The sequence below is a fragment of the Triturus cristatus genome, chromosome 10 (assembly GCF_964204655.1).
Source record: "Triturus cristatus chromosome 10, aTriCri1.1, whole genome shotgun sequence".
Classification (NCBI taxonomy): Eukaryota; Metazoa; Chordata; class Amphibia; order Caudata; family Salamandridae; genus Triturus; species Triturus cristatus.
Window position 1 is genome coordinate 673307874 of NC_140593.1, and position 16518 is coordinate 673324391.

General features: G+C 46.1%; 1 protein-coding gene across 2 annotated transcripts in view; it reads left to right on the forward strand.

Annotated features, from left to right (window-relative positions):
• The window catches only part of RHBDL1 (rhomboid like 1), a 428939-nt gene that overhangs the window by 147365 nt on the left and 265056 nt on the right, over positions 1 to 16518 (forward strand). Inside the window, exon 2 of one of the 2 annotated variants that reach the window (XM_085628151.1) lies at positions 7780 to 7947. In XM_085628151.1, coding sequence (XP_085484277.1) covers positions 7780 to 7947 — 168 coding nt within the window. The remainder of the gene's footprint in view (positions 1 to 7779; positions 7948 to 16518) is intronic. The other variant, XM_085628152.1, reaches the window with a different exon arrangement.

The following is a 16518-nucleotide window of genomic DNA, read 5'->3' on the forward strand; positions in this document are numbered from 1 at the left end:
GTTGGCCCAGCGTAGGCCATTAGTCGCGACCTCCCGGCGGTGGCATTCCCGTCGGTGAACGACGGGAGCCGGAGGACACTACACGAACTGGCGACGAGGGCGGACGTGCCCTCGCCGACACGTGGTGCGCTGGTGTGGCGGCCGCGAGCGCTGCTCTTGGCTCGCGGCGCTAGAGCCCCAGCGTGCAGCGCGGTGTGCGGATTCCCGTGCCCCTTGTGGTGTGCCTGGTGCGCGGTGAGATCGCGCTGCCCAGCGGAGGCACTGCACAGGCCTTAAAGGGTGCCGGTCGTGGTGCCCCAAAACGTGTGAGCCCGGTAAGTGCCTGCTGATCGTGCCACGGAAGTACCTGTGGCTGAGTGACTGTGGCCCCACCTGCTGGGAAGGTGGAAGAAAGCTCCTATCACAGTACAGAGGCCTAGCCCTCAATTACATCACCTAGGAGGGAGGCCTATTAGTCAGGAGCAGGCCTAGTGCAGAAACCCAAGCACACGCACACAAGGAGACAGGGGGTGCGCCCCGGAGAAGGGAAAGGCCCAAGTGGACTGGAGGCACAACAGGTAGTGGACACACACACGCAGAGGCCAGGGAGGACCACGCACAGCGCTGAGCAACAGCCATGGCCACGATACCGCCAATAGAACCCTTCATAGTACAGGGGTCACCTTCTTCGATTGTGGCCAAGTGGAAAGACTGGGAAGATCGGCTGCGTATATTCTTTGAGGCCACCAAGGACCATAGGGACCAGAAAAGGGCAATGATTATACACCTGGGTGGAAAAGATATTCACAACATTGTCAAAACGCTAGTGGAGGCCACTCCCAAAACACACCTGACACTGATAGCCACCCTTAATGAACACTTCGAACCGATGGCCAACCGCGATTATGAGAGGTTCATCTTCCGGCAAGCGCGCCAGCTTCTGGAAGAATCACTAGACACGTATCACGCCCGCCTGAAAAACCTTGCAGCCACGTGTGGCTTTCAGGATGAGACTGAAGAAATTAGGGGGCAGATCATCCAGGGCTGTGCATCAGCCAAGCTGCAAGAGTGCATACTAGAAGAGTCCTGATGATGGGTCGGACCAAAGAGCTGTCGAAAGCGCGGGCGGCGCACATGGAAGCCGTTCTTCAAGCGCCAGTGAAGACCGAACCTGTCAACGCGGTGTCGACCAGACCCACACAGAGGTGGGGCAAGAAAAAAGCGGGAACACCCTCCCCAGGACAGTCACAGTCATGTGGATACTGCGGGGGACCGCCGCACGCAGCAGCAGAGTGTCCTGCGAAAGGCAAAAGGTGCTCCGGGTGCGGAAGATTCAATCACTTCGGAAAAGTATGCCGGTCAAAAAAGCACCGCAAGCCCCGACAAGCGGCGAACACCCTCAAGGAGGAAGATACAGCACCCAGCGACATGGATGACGATGAGGAGGAATTGAGAGTGGTGCACAAAATCCACATGATTGGCACGGCCACCCTGCAAGGCAAGACGCCTACCACAATGCAGTATCCGAGCAGGAGGTCAACGCAGTTGTGGATACAGGCGCCACCATTAACATCATGGCCGCAGCCCTACACAGCACCATGAACCCGAAGCCGACTCTACACCCCTCAACGATAACAGTGTTTCCATATGGTCAGGAAGCCCCTCTGAAAATACGCGGACGGTTCCGGACGGTACTCTCCCACGGCATGCAGTCGGTCACCACCAACGTCTACGTCACAGAAGACGGTCAGGGGATGCTGCTGGGGTGCCGAGCGGCCGAGGACCTGGGAGTCGTGACATTTGCTTTCTGGGTACACCAGGAATACCTGCAGAGCATCCTGGGCGAGTTCGAGGAGGTCTTCCGGGGGATCGGGAAGTTCCGAGTGAAAGAAATACATCTCCACATCGACCCAACGGTCCAGTCTGTCGCCCTCCGACATCGGCGGATAGCGTTTCATCTGAGGCCGTTGGTGGAGGAGGAACTCAAGAAGCTAGAGGCAGCAGGAATAATCGAAAAAGTGGTTATCCCCCATCGTTGTCGCCCAGAAGCCAAACAGCCGGGCGCGGTGAGGATCTGTGTCGACATGCGACTTCCCAACATCGCGATCAAGCGGGAACGCCACATCACTCCCACGATAGACGATCTCATCGGAGAAATGGCAGGAGCCTGTTGGTTCTCAAAGCTAGACCTCCGATCCGGGTATATATCACCAACTGGTGTTGGACAAAGCCTCCCGCAACATCACCACATTTTAGACACATGTGGGACTCCGGAGATACACCAGGTTAAGTTTTGGAGTATCCAGTGCCGCAGAGGTATTCCAAAATGTGATACAGGAGTTAATTGCAGGCATCCCGGGGGTAATCAATGTCAGCGATGACATCATGATACACGCTAAAACTATCCAAGAACACAATGAGCGACTGCTCCAAGTGCTACGCCGGGTACGGGATGCCGGCCTCACTCAACGAGAGAAATGCGAATTCCTAAGAAAAAAACTGCAATTTTTTGGCTATACATTCTCCCCGGAAGGGGTCAACCCAGACCCTGAGAAAGTTCAGGACATTAAAGAAGTTGTCGCTCCCACCAATGTCACGGAAGTCCACAGCTTCCTTGGGATGGTCAATTACTGCGGAAGATTCATCCAAGATTTGGCCAACCTGACGGCACCGCTGAGGGAGCTGACCAAGGAGTCCACCAGCTGGAAGTGGGGCGGCGAACAAGCCCAGGCATTCGAGAAAATCAAGGAGTCTCTCTCCAAAGCCACCACCCTGGCGTTCTTTGACCCCACCAAGTTAACATTGGTCGCCGTGGATGCTGGTCCGGTCGGGTTAGGAGCCGTCCTCCTTCAAAGAAGGAATCCTGAAGAAGAGTGGGCCCCCGTGGCATTTGCCAGCAGATCCCTTACCGCAACTGAGCAGAGATACTCGCAAATAGAAAAGGAAGCCATCGCTATTCATTGGGGGTGCCACCACTTCCATTTGTACTTGTACGGGAAACCGTTCGTAGTAGCAACAGACCACAAGCCGCTGGTGGTGCTTTTCTCAGGAACCTCGACTAAGCCGCCGCCACGGATTGAGAAGTGGATGCTACAACTCCAGAACTATAATTGTAAAATAGAGTATCAGCCAGGATCCAAACACCCGGCCGATTACCTGTCCCGCCATCCTCAAAGCCACGGCCCAGGAAATGGAGGAGGCCGGTGACACTGAGGAATACGTTAGATGTGTCACCGCTCGATCATGCCCTATACCCATTTCCATGACCAGCCTACGGGAAGCCGCAGGCCAAGATGAGTGTATGCAGCGCGCCAAGGGAGCTATCCGGAGCAATAGCTGGCACAAAGCGAAGGAGGAGTGGAAGAGTTTGACAACCACGGCACTACGAATAATGGACAGCTGGTACCATGTCCGGGACGAGCTCACCGAGGATGATACAAGGTGCCTGCTACGAGGACACCGGCTAGTAATTCCAACATCTCTAACACAGAGGGTGGTGGACCTTGCCCATGTAGGACATCAGGGCATGGTTAAAACAAAATCGAGGCTTCGCACAAAGGTTTGGTTCCCACTAATGGACGACCTGGTAGAGGCCACTGTCCGTGCTTGCCCATCGTGCCAGGTCACTGGGGAGGCACCCTGACCTGCCCCCGTCATCGTGGAACCTCGGCCGAGGGTCCCTTGGTCCCGAGTAAGTGTAGATTTTGGTAGTCTTCCGGACGGACACCATACCCTGGTAGCCATTGACAACCACTCTAAATATCCTGTAGTGGAGATACTGTCGGCATTCAGCGCGACTGAAGTCATACCGAAACTCGAGAAGATCATGGCTGCACATGGACTCGTGAAAGAGATAAGAACGGACAATGGATCCCCTTTCCAAAGTCAAGAATTTGCCTCATAAGTGCAAGCGCTGGGCATTCATCATCGCCAGATCACCCCACGCTGGCCGCAAGCGAATGGGGAAGCTGAAAGATTCATGCGAACACTTAATAAAGTAATACGCATTGCACATGACAAGGCTCAATCCGTAGAACTGGCCATATTCACCTTTCTCCAGAGTTATCGCCAGACACCCCACATGACCACCGATGTGGCTCCCGTGCATCTACTAATGGGAAGAATAGTCACTGACACGATCCCTTATCATCCCGAGTGGCGACCGGAAGCTCCAGAGGACAGTGCCATTGATGCCCGGCGACAAAAAGCACACGCTCATGTCAGTATCCGGCGGAGAGCCGCCCTACCAAACATCCTTCGAGGGGACACTGTACTACTCAAGAACCGAGCCCAGGGGGGTAAATTCCGCCTGAGTTTTGAAAAGGAACCCTGGTCGGTGGTGTCCGTCAAGGGAACGTGTGTCACTGCCACTCGCGGGAGAGAGAGAATAACCAGAAACATGTTGCATTTCAAAAGGTATCATCCGCAGTGAGCAGAAGTAGTCCCTGACCAGGTGGGTGACACCCTCAACACAAGGCGGGTGGAAGACGTCGAAACTGGTGGCGGAGGGATGGAACCAGCCAGGGAGGACACGGGAGAAACTGACATTCCCCGGTCATCTCCGCAGAGAGAGTCACATGGTACAGCAGTGAGTCCTGGGCGACAGTCCCGCGAGGTTGTGACCCCCGTCGAGGAACAAGGCGGAGATACCGGAGACTCACAAGGCTGGGGCACGTCGCAGTACAGCCTGAGGAACAATCCTGAGCCCTCCCGTCGTTTAAAAGACTACCTGATGTAAGACTGTTCCATGTTATAATATTTGGAGTTTTGGAATGTTCTGCTAAAAGTGAACGCCGGGCGGGGAGTTCAATGTCAGGAATGTTGTAGTTAAATTTGGTTTTCATGTTTGTAGGGGAGGAATGTAATGTCGTGACTGTGACGCGATACGCCTTATGCGTACGCGTCAGGTCATGTGGGCTGAATGAATAAATGATGGTTGCGCACGTACGTACGCCACTAAGGCTACGACGGCGGACTTAGTAGCACAATCACCTTGTCTCCGAGTCTTGTTGTCCCAGCGTAGGCCATTAGTCGCGACCTCCCGGCGGTCGCATTCCCGTCGGTGAACGAAGAGAGCCGGAGGACACTACAGGCATCTTGCTGCTTCACTTTACCAATAAAACTACAGACCCCACAGGGCGTTTTATTCTTTCAGGCAGCCTGGTGGATAACAAGCACCAGACACAGTCTCAGCGGGGATCGCAGCTCATCGGAAGACCGTAGAGAAGGAGCACATCACCAGCGAAGCATCGAGATGCACGTAGTGCGACTGGCCGGAATGTGCGCCCTCTGGTGGGACGATGTATGTACCACACTCGCGTGAGACTCGAGCATAGTGAAAAAGTAATAAAAACGTCCTTAAAATGAGCGCTGAAACGTGTTCCCATGGTGGTACACACTAAACAATAAATTAAACACTGCAAGCAGTAATACATTTACGCAGTGTTAAGCCAGAATATAACGGAGAGTAAAGAAAACACTTATCTGCCTGCTAGAATAGGAAAGAAAGATAAAGTGACACTTATGAGGGACGAGAGACTGTTAATTGGTTTAAAGTTTTATAGCTTTTTTCATGTGATTTGTGGCAAAAGGTTGTTTTATATGCGTATGTTGAATCTGCTGAAGTAAAAATAAAGAGAGAAAGTAGTGCACAATCCCTGCGTCAGGTCCTGACATAGAATTCAGAGTGTCAAGCAGCAGTGAATTCTTATGTTTTAACTACAATGTATAGTTCAGTGAGGCCCAGACCTTTCACATCAGAGTCGAATTGAATCGAAAATAAGCTTTATTCGATATCACATTGTGAATCATAAAAGCATACAAATAAACATATAACAGTATTAAGTTAAAAACTAAACAAATAGAACTTAAAAAAGTACCATATAAATAAAAAGACGTACACATATTCCTTCTGTCAATAAAATATCTGTCACAGCTTCCTCCACCTGATAACAGCCTATACAGATTGAGACACAACAACACGTGCACAGATTTGGAAGAGATTGCAAACAGATAAAAGCTTGTCGACTTTGCACAAATCTTAGGGGCGTATAAGGGGCTTAATTAGGCAATTCCTCAAATCTGAGTAGTACTTACAGAAAAATAAGATGTGGATAGTACTCAACATAGATACATTGTCACAACGGCATTTCACTAGTTCATACGACCAGTTATTTGTGTTGGGAAAGCTGGTTAAGCGGTTGAAAATGTCCAACTTGAATCGTGTCAGAAAAAATCTATGCTGAGTGTTGTATACTTTTTATAAATAAGGTTTCATACCATGAGTAGGCAGAATAAGTTGCTTCTTCAGAACAGAAGGTTTAGTAATTTGAGAAGACAACCTCATTTCCTCAAGTAATGAATTGAAATTCAGCTTTAATGCTTTTCTGGGAATACTATTTAAAATCTCTGCGTGGTCAAAATACTCGGGATGGCAGATGTCCGACAAAAAATGTTTGACGAACTTAAGCCAAGGAATTTTAAGAGCGGACACTGATCTAAGACAGTCCTTTACAATGGCGCGATTAAGCTCAGATGACCAAATTTTATGCCAAAGCAGAACATCAGAGTCACATAATGAGTATGTGAGTAAATGTAAATGTAAATGTAATTGAGCTTATATAGCGCACAGCTACCCGCAGTGGGTTTCCCGGCGCTTGCTTAGGGAACCCGTCCTGGTATTCCCCTGTGAGATAGCAGGGTATCCAAGTAGTCAGAGATTGTATTAGTGTGCCAGGAAGGTGACCTGGGAGATAAAGCAGGGTTTCCACCTAAATCCTGAATCATCTAAAAGCTGACTTCCTGGGCTTTTTAAAGTTGTATGTGTGAGGTGCAGGAGAACTGTCTAACCTGCACACTTTTCCAGATAAATTCAGGATGTGCTGGGACTGATTGTCTATGACATTATTAAATAACTTCGTTGCTTTTTTTTTTTTTAAAGAAAAAGCAAGAGAGGGCTAACAACAACCATTGCTACACTTAGAGCATCAATGGTTATTCATATTATTCGTAACCAATGCACATACTCCCAAATCAAAGCTCTGACAACAAATTAGAGAAAGTTGGGGTGTAGCAACAGAGATGCAGGACACAAGTGCACTTGCAATAAGGCATAGAGGTGGTTATTATTAAGAAGGAGAAGACATTTTGGTAGTAAAAAGTTATCACTATAGAAGTCATTAACAAGAAGTATACATATCCTCTGACCATATTTGGGGTACATATAATCAGAGGCATAATATTCAAACTCTGTTGCAGTTGTGGTGTAGGTGCAGGGGTCACAAAGAAAAATACACAAGTTTTAGCTGGAGTTGAGGTTTAGCAGCAGGAGACCCAGTTGGAGGAAGAAGAACATAGGAGCTTAGCCAATAATTCAAGTGTGGTTACAAAGGATTCAGTAAGAATTCAGAGGCACTGACAGCTAGTACGTACCAGCAGCAGGAGACTGTGGAATGATATTAAGGACCAGATGTACATAGGTTTGGCTTTGCGATTACCAAATAGTGAACATTTGCGATTCGCTATTTGGAAATGCAAACACCCATGTACTCATTTGTTTATGACACAATTTGCGATTACCAGTGGGTCGCAAATAGACCTACCAAATTAATATTCATGAGGTAGGTCTCGGTTTGCGACACATTGCGAATTGCTAAACTCACAGGGATTGTGGCCTGCTGGGCTCAGCAGACCACCATGTTTGTGATTGCTTTAAAAAAAAGTTTAGATGTTTCTGTTTTCACAGAACTTGATCCCTACCCAGAAACATTTATCTATGTCCTTCTTTTGACTTCCCTGCAGCTTGACCCTGACAATACCGGCTTCATCGGAGCAGACACCTTTGCCAGCCTAGTCCACAACCATGAGCTGCCCCTGGACCCTGCCAAGCTGGAGATGCTCTTTGCACTGGCGCAGAACAATGATGATGGGCAGATTTGCTATCAGGAGCTGGTTGACCTGGTCAGTAACGTGAGTACTCCTGCATGTGCTATAACCTTAAGTCACACTAGCCTTGTCTAATACAATCATATCCCTGCTGTAGTGGTTGTCTGCTGTAAATGCCAATGATGGTGCCACTATAGCAACTACTTAAGTGTGTCAAAAAGTGCAACAAACATGCAGTTTGAGATATAGATAAGAGAATATGTTTCAATTGAGAATGTGAGTAAAATGAGCATTGTACCTTTCAAATGAAGGTCATCTCTGGACTTTGTTAGCAAGTAGTCAAGGGTCAGCTTCTAGAGAGATCTGGCATCACAGTTGCAGTGTGTCAGGAAGGTGTCCTTCAACATCCAGATGACTTTCCAGGCACACTCTGCATAACCCACCTAATGTTTGTCCTCTTGGAGCTCTGCTCAGTTTCATAAAGGGGCAGAGGGAACTAGACAGTCCTGATTAAAAACATCAGGAGGTGTTCTTGATATGAGTAGCATATTAAAATGTACTTTCAAAGCAAAGTTATAAGGACCTCAAGCGAAAGGAAGAGGAGGCATGACTAAATACCATCTAGTAGGATTGGGCTAAAGGTACGTTTTGGAGTCATGTGAGCCTGAACATCTATGTATTTCGAGAAATTCCGGAAACTTGACTATTCAGAATTGCTTCCTAATGGACTTTCCAGAAATCTAGGGGCTGTGACCACAGAATATGAAATACAGCAAACTGTTCTTCCTCAGTGGACTGTTTCTCCCCCTATTTTACTTTATCTTTAGACAGGACAATCCCTACCACCTTTTGTGCCATGAAATAACCTAAAAGGTTGCATGCAGCACACTACTAAACTCTCAAATAAATAAACACATAAAGATTTTAAGAGTCAGATATCCACGTAACTCACCAGTATAAAACCATTTTACCTCCAGACCATACACTCATATTCCTCCTCCTCCTCCCCCCTAACCCCCCTCTCCTCGCCCCCACCTCCCCCCGGAGGGCCGATACACGTAACTTCCATATCCGTTCTCACATAGAATTTGGCAGAGGCAGGCAGTCAATGTACAACGCTGGTCTTGGCATGGCTCATATCCAGTTATATTGCTTGACATCACAAATGGTGGTCATTAACGACTGGTTAAGTGGGGGTTTGGACGACCCAGCCTAACGGATGGAACTCTCTCGCCTGGGCTTGGACGCTGTTGTGGAATTGCTGTATGGGGAGCCTGTATCCCAGCACTATCCATGCCTAACCGTATTGGTTATCAGGGTGTGGCGCATTGCCCAGCACTTTACAGGATGGGACAAAACTATCACGCAGCTTACTCCCCTGTGGACTTGGCACTGGCTACAGCACACAGCTGGCTTCTGGGTTTTAAGGGGTCAGACAACATAGGGCTCACCACCCTTGGAAGCATCTGGCGTGACTAGTACCTGCAGTTGCCCCATGCCCTAGCCTACCATCCAAGATTCCACCACCTCCCCCGAATTCAACCCACTCAAGGCTAAGGTGCTTTTGGGTCAGCTCAGCAAGAAGGGCAATCTCATGTATATACCCTACACTAGTCATTAAAGCCCCAGAAGAGTTCCTTCCCTTCAAATAGAAGTAGGAGGGGTGGGTGGGCTGGGTGGGCCCCTTGGATGATGTGGACTGGCAGGATGCATGTGTAGTGTGTCTTGAGGGGTTGCCATCTCCTCCAGGCTGCGGCTAACCCAGCTGTACTACTTACATGCCTCCTATCCCACACCCCGACGATTGTGGCACATGGAGGCTCTCTCCAAACTCGATGCTTTCACTGCAATGACCTGAACCCGGACTTCTTCCATGTGAACTGGTCCTGTCCCTGGCTGTGGGGGTTCTGGCATGGGATTGAAGAGAGCCTGTCCGAGTTCTAGACAAAGAGGTGACCTTGACTCTGAGAATGAGCCTACTGGGCATCCTAGAGGACTTGAGAGGCCCCAGTGCTGAGTGAATATTCGTGGGTGTGGCTACCCTGGTCGCGAATTGCCCATACGCAGAAAAACACCTCACACCCCCACCCTTGCTGAGTGGCGGGCAGGTGTGAACTGGTGTGCATGATGGGAAACAGCATTTACAACACTGTCAATACCATGCAGGTAGGTAACAACGCTGCCGTTACAACGACCGCGTTGTTACCACGCGTGGCATTACATTGCAAGATGTTTCAACGACTTGCGCTAGGTGGCGTGCAACACCAGGGAATGTGTTGGATTTTAAATCCAACACCTTCCCTGCTGTTGCGCTAACTGGAGTAGGAATAGTAATTTATACTATTGCTAAGTCCAACAAGCCACCTAGTGCAAGTCGTTGAAATGGCACGCGTGTTAACAACGCGGTCATTGTGACGACCGCGTTGTTACCTATTGCGTGGTAATAGCACGCATTGTAATGTGCTATATTCGTGCATGATGGAGCGGCCGGTTTACCAGGCATGGGGATGCCTGCAGAAGCATAATAATATTTGGGGGAAGTGGTGGGTGTACTTTGGACTTGAGACTTCTGCGGGGTGAGGATGCTCCCACATATTATCCTGCTGTTGGTGCATTCAATGATCATCTATGTACTAAACCAAAACGTTTTTCTACTTGCGTTCTGTTTGTTTGCTAAACTAAAATCAATAAAAATTGAGTTATAAAATAAAAATAAATGGGTTTCCAGAGCCCAGATCACAGCAATTTTTTCACCCACGTTTGCCCCCTAGCCTGAGCCCCATGTGCAGGACCCAAAATGACTTTAGCAGAATAGGGCATACATGGTGTGACGATTGTGGAGCCCTCCCAATAAACAGTGTATCATTAAAGACCCTTCATAGTCTAAATAGCGGCAGACGTCTTGCCCTTCAGCACTGGCTCAAGTTCAATTGATCATCAAAGGTCAAATCCAGGTAGTTGGATTAGCTGACACACTCAAACTGATGTTTCATGTAATATGTAAATCTATATATCTCTACCTAAATAACATAATATTAGAGTCCCTCAATTAATCTGAATATTGTTTAAACAATAGAATTTTGTCAATTTGTCAAAGGCTTTAAGATTCCTGACTGATACACGGTCCATTATAACTGTATCATCGCCATACATCAATGTAGGGATTGGTTCTCACCCAGGTTTAGGTGAAAAGGAATTTGCTTCATTCAATACATCAGAGAAGTCAGTAATACAGAGATCAAACAGCCAAGGATGTCCTCCCTTGACAAGTATCGGAGTTTTTACTCTGTTTGTCATCCCACCTGTGTGAACAAGATGCATATATCTCAGGTACTTTTGTATGGAGCCTTGATGGAAGAATCAGTCAAGGTATTCCCCATTTGGCCATTTGTTTCACAGAAGCCATTGGTTAATGTGATGAATCTGCTGGCACCAAAACAGAGCGCACGAGAGAGCTGTGGACAGCGGCAGATATATTTCTGTTTGGCATCCATGGATTAACTTACTAGCATGAGGCCATCCTGTGTTCATCAATAAACCGCACAGATTTTACCGGTATGATCCATTTTAGCTAATAGTTAGAAGGTCCCAGACTCTCTCCAGTGTGAAAGATTGGTATATGGTCACTGCCCTCCAAGCATAGGGGATACTATTTAGAGATTTATGGATTGTTTCATAGCAAGCTCATGTTGTGATCATCATCATATTCCTTTATTTCGGCTCATAAAAAACCCTAAAAGTCAATAGCATACAATCATACAAAATAAAATGCATATATACAATTGCATATAGGTACATTGAAAAATTATGCAATCGTTAAAAATTTTAAGAATGAGCTTCAACAATCTCGACTCTAATAAAATCTTGGGGCATTGCTCAAAGAAAACAATCGTCATTTCTTACCACTAATTTTCTTAGACCTCACATGCCATATTGCTGATAGCAATTTAAAAAATACCAGGGCCACTGGTGTTTGTTCTGCATACTCTCAGTGCTGTATGACGATCCCTAAAGCCCATCAGTTTACAGAGTGGTTTAATCTAATGGAGACGTTGCTTTTTATGGGTCGTTCAGAAGAATAAAACATGCTTGATGGACTCTACTTCTGCGCATCCCATTGGACAAGTATTAGATCTATCTGTCTCGTTTTTCCATAGACAAGTGAAAGTTGTTAACTGTAGGGTCCCCAGTCTGACCCTGATTTAGCAGTTTAGTTACCATGTCTTAAGTATATGTCAAACTCAAAAGCACATTTAAATGATAAAAAAGCATCTGTCAATCTACCTGGGGTTATCCCTGAAAATTTCCCTCCCAACACAAAATTCCAATAGGCTGATTTTAGTTTTTCAATGGCATTGCATGGGAGCTGTAAGGGGGTATGACCAATAATCCCCTGAACCTAGCTTGAATAACCAACTCTTTATATGGAAACACCAAGGGATCCTGCCAGCACACGAGCCTTCCAGCAAACCTGGAAGCTATTCCCTGTAGGGCTCTAGCTCCTCTGTTTACCACACTTTAAACCAATATTGCATAGGTCTCAGAGCATTAATATTGGAAATGGATCTCAAATTTTGCTCCATGCGGATGGTAAGTGTGGGAGTGCTTTGGGGAATTTTTGCTAATGTCTTGAGAAAAGTATTCTCTGCATTCTACCAGATATCCAAATTCCAATGGCCCCAAATATCTGCCCTATAAAGGGCCACCGCACAGACTTGGCTTTGATAGATTTCTATGGGACTGGAAATAGGGAAGGAAGGTGCCCTGTTCACAAACCTTATCATAGAACTGGTTTCATAGCAAGCTATTAATATGAAGCCCTACCAAAAATCCGTTTGGGCAAATTATGTCCAGGCATTCAGATGTAGAGAGCCCAATTCCACCAATTTTCTCTGGCACTAATTGACTAGGGTGTGTCCAAAATTATACTTCTACAGACATTCTTAATTTGCATTGGTCCAGTAGATATTCCTTTTAATCTTTATTAACAACTATTCATTCATTCCATTAGAGGCCTCATTAGCCTGCAGAACAATTGTATTGCCCTTTGAGGAATTAAATGCTATTTTACATTGAGTGTTTTTTTTGCTTTTATACATTTTTTAAATTCCTGCTGGACATTCTTAGTGAGAGTTAGACTTCTGTCCTCAGTCATTCATCTATTCTAACTAGCACCATCATTCCGATCCACTTATTGTACGATTTCCGGGATCGTGAATCCAATTAGTTTTCTCGAAAGTTCCCTTTTGAGCATTTCAGTGTTTCAGCAGTTAACCTTTTTACTAATGAGCCACATATCAGCAACTGCTGCTACATCATTCAACTTCTCATTCCTGTGGCTATGAATATGTGGGCTAGCTTATCTCATGAGGGGAGCACAGTATTAAACTGTTATTTCCTGTTAGTCGTTTGTGCTTATTTACAAACCCATTCTGTGGATAACAATCCAGAAAAGCCTGTGTCTGCTACCAGTCAACGCCAGGATTGCAAATGACACATCTTGAATGATCCAATCCTCCTGTATTCACTCATCAATAATTTCATGATCCTGCCAGTCTGCATGTTGCTGTGGAAGCAGTCTGCAGTAGTAAATGCAAGAGAATGAGATGTGTCCTAAAGCTCTCTATTGAAGGAAGGAGAAACTCCATCCACACCAGCCTTGCTTCACAGAGCCACCTGTCATTGTCAACCATCAAGCCACAATATCCCAACCAGTCCATTTAGAACATACCACCAACACCATAGGATATCACATAGGAATACACCAAAAGATTAAGAACAAGAACACCAATACAATACATATTCAACAATACAATTCCCAAAAAGCTGGATAGTAGATTGGCAAAAGTATTCCGATACACATTTCACTGGTTTCTTCAATTCTGTAATAGCTCATCATCATTCTATTTATCATAAGGAAGGTAAAACATACCCAACAATGTTTTTGATAAATCATTGTGCGCACCTGATTTAAGATTGATCTTTGCTAATAGGACATTCTGTCTGTGAGACTGAACTTGCTCCAGTAAGCAACATAAAGTGCCTTCTGCTGTAACCAGCAGGCTACCTCTCTAAGGCCCCTGCCTCCACTGAACTGCTGGGCAAACATGTTGTTTCATCTTACTGAATGACTATGTGTCCTCTAGAGCTATGAAATCACATTGAAAGAAAGATATAAGGGCACTGCTTGTGAGAACACATAGAAGACCAGCAATATACAATGGCAAGAGACTGGGCTAGTCGTCTGCGGTAGAATACTGTTGAGAGTGCTTTTTGGTGCTATTATCAACAAGAAATTACTTTAACCTTCTACTCCTATCTAAAGACAGGGGTTCAATTTTGCTCAGAATATTACACTTACATGTCCTTTGTAATCTGGACCTCTGTTTTAATGGAGGTCATCTATGTCACAGAATGGTTCTTACTATGGTAGAGCACCACTTCTCTGATTTCTTTTACTTAAATAATTTCTGTATCCAATTGAGGGGTCAGTTATCTTCATCTGCTTACTTTTTAGTATCACAAGTAGGACCTGTGGTAAATCAAATCTCAGAACTATAAATTGTTCAGAATTGAAGCCCCCTGCAGACAGAAAAGTATATTCAGGAGCTTTATTCCCCTGGGCAGTGGACAAAGAGAATATGGCTCTGTGCATGGCTTGAGCCACTGAGTAAAACTGCATGTCACTGTGACCTAATGAGTGAGACACCTTGATGGTAGAGAACATAGCTGTATCCAGTCTTTGTTCTAAAGGATTCGCTGGGTGGACATAATTGATGAATCTAAGCTGGGTGGTGTTATGCCCAATGATCATGCATATCTTTTGTGGAACTGCAAGTGGAATTCAACTTCAAAACCACACCTTTATGGATACTTCCAGCTGCTCCATGCCTCTCATCCCTCTTCACACTCAGGTGTAGCCTTCCTGAGTTCATTCCCCTAGAGGCAAAACTTACATGTGCCAAGCTTGCAAGTAAGAAGACACCACAGATCTTTTAGCTGCCCAGATACATTTGAAAAAGCAAAGAGAGCATATGAAGAGGTATAGGGGAGCTGATGGATGAGCTCAAGGGAGGACTTGATAGCACCAAGAGAACTCAACATTGGTGCAGTATCTGCTGCTAGAGTTTATATGTAGTTAGTGGGCACAAAAAAAAAGATTTATGCCCTATTATGTGCTTTACCATTTCTGATCGTATATCTGACCCCTAAAGTGGCTTTAGCTTTAGAAACATGACATTGATAGAGATCTCAAGACATTCATCGACTAAGCCCTGCTCATCTCAGAAAGTGTGGAAATGGCATGGTGTGGGTGCACCTGACAAAAAGAAGTGAGTCAGAAGCAACAGCATCTGCCTGGTCATGCAGGCTCCAATATAGTGCCCAGGCAGGCCAAGGAAGCCTTGGATCATCTCGGGTCTGACGATATCCCGTTTTAATATCAACATACCAAACTGAATAGAATGACCTGGTCTCATCAGCTGTACTTCTCTTTTACGCTGGATCCAATCGGATGTACACATAAAGATGTGCACCTTGACCGTCAATATCTAGCTGTAAGCTGATAATGTAATTCAAAGAGCAACTTCCTTTGTCATGTCAACTTGTGTAATCATTCTGCCTTTGTTGCCTAAACATGCAAAACTATATTTATTATTTAAAAAAAGAGCGTACCATTTTTTATAGAGGACACAGTGAAGGACTATCAGCTCATTTTGATTTTCATAAATTGAACAGGCGCTCCACCGGCTAACATCCGTTTAGCCATCCCAGTATTTGATATCCGTGAATATTCTCTAGCTGACCTACACCAAGCGTCCTTATGAGCGACGCAGGTGTGGACTTCAATTGAATTGGATGTCCGGCCACTGCTACACTAGTAAGAAACTTCCAGAAATCTAGAAGACTCAGGGCTTCATTTACAAAGAATTGGCGTAGGGCAGCGCTGCAAGTAATTTTGCTGCGCTGCCCAATGTCAATTTGAAAGGGCAGGAATGCACTGTATTTACAAGATGCAATGCCTTCCTGTCCTTTCAGTTGGTGCACAATTTGCAGCCGTGCGCCAATATAGGGTGTCAGTGTTGTTAGCATGATTGTTTTTGTGCAGGCAGGGGCACCTTCCTGCACAAAAACAATCATGAGAGGCGTTCTCCTCATTCTATGTGTGCTGCATTCTGCATCACTCATGGAAAGAGAAAAAAATCAGGGGAAATGTAAACATGCCTCCTCGTTACGCCTGCTCTGGGGAGGCATACGTTTTCAGTGCTGCCCCAGGTTTACGTGATGTTGTAAACCTGGGGCAGTGTCAAATTCCATGAGTGTTGAGTGGGAACACCCAAAGCAACAACCATGGAACGCCTCCTTGACATAGAGTGAGGCCATACAAAGCCACGCAGGGTGGCTTTGCGTCGCCTCATAGATATGACTGAGAGGCCTGCGCCACCGTATCGCCATAAAAAGTGAGGCTCCAGCGGCACAGGCCTCTTGTAAATGAGGGCCGCAGTTTTATATCTGCCCCCTTAGATTTGACCTTTTTCTAATAGTTCTTAAATTGTTTTCCAATAAAATACCAAATAATACATGTTTAAACAGGTAACCTTTCTATACTGGTTTATAGTCATTAATGCCTTTAGGCCTGAATAGCAGTTTCCTGAA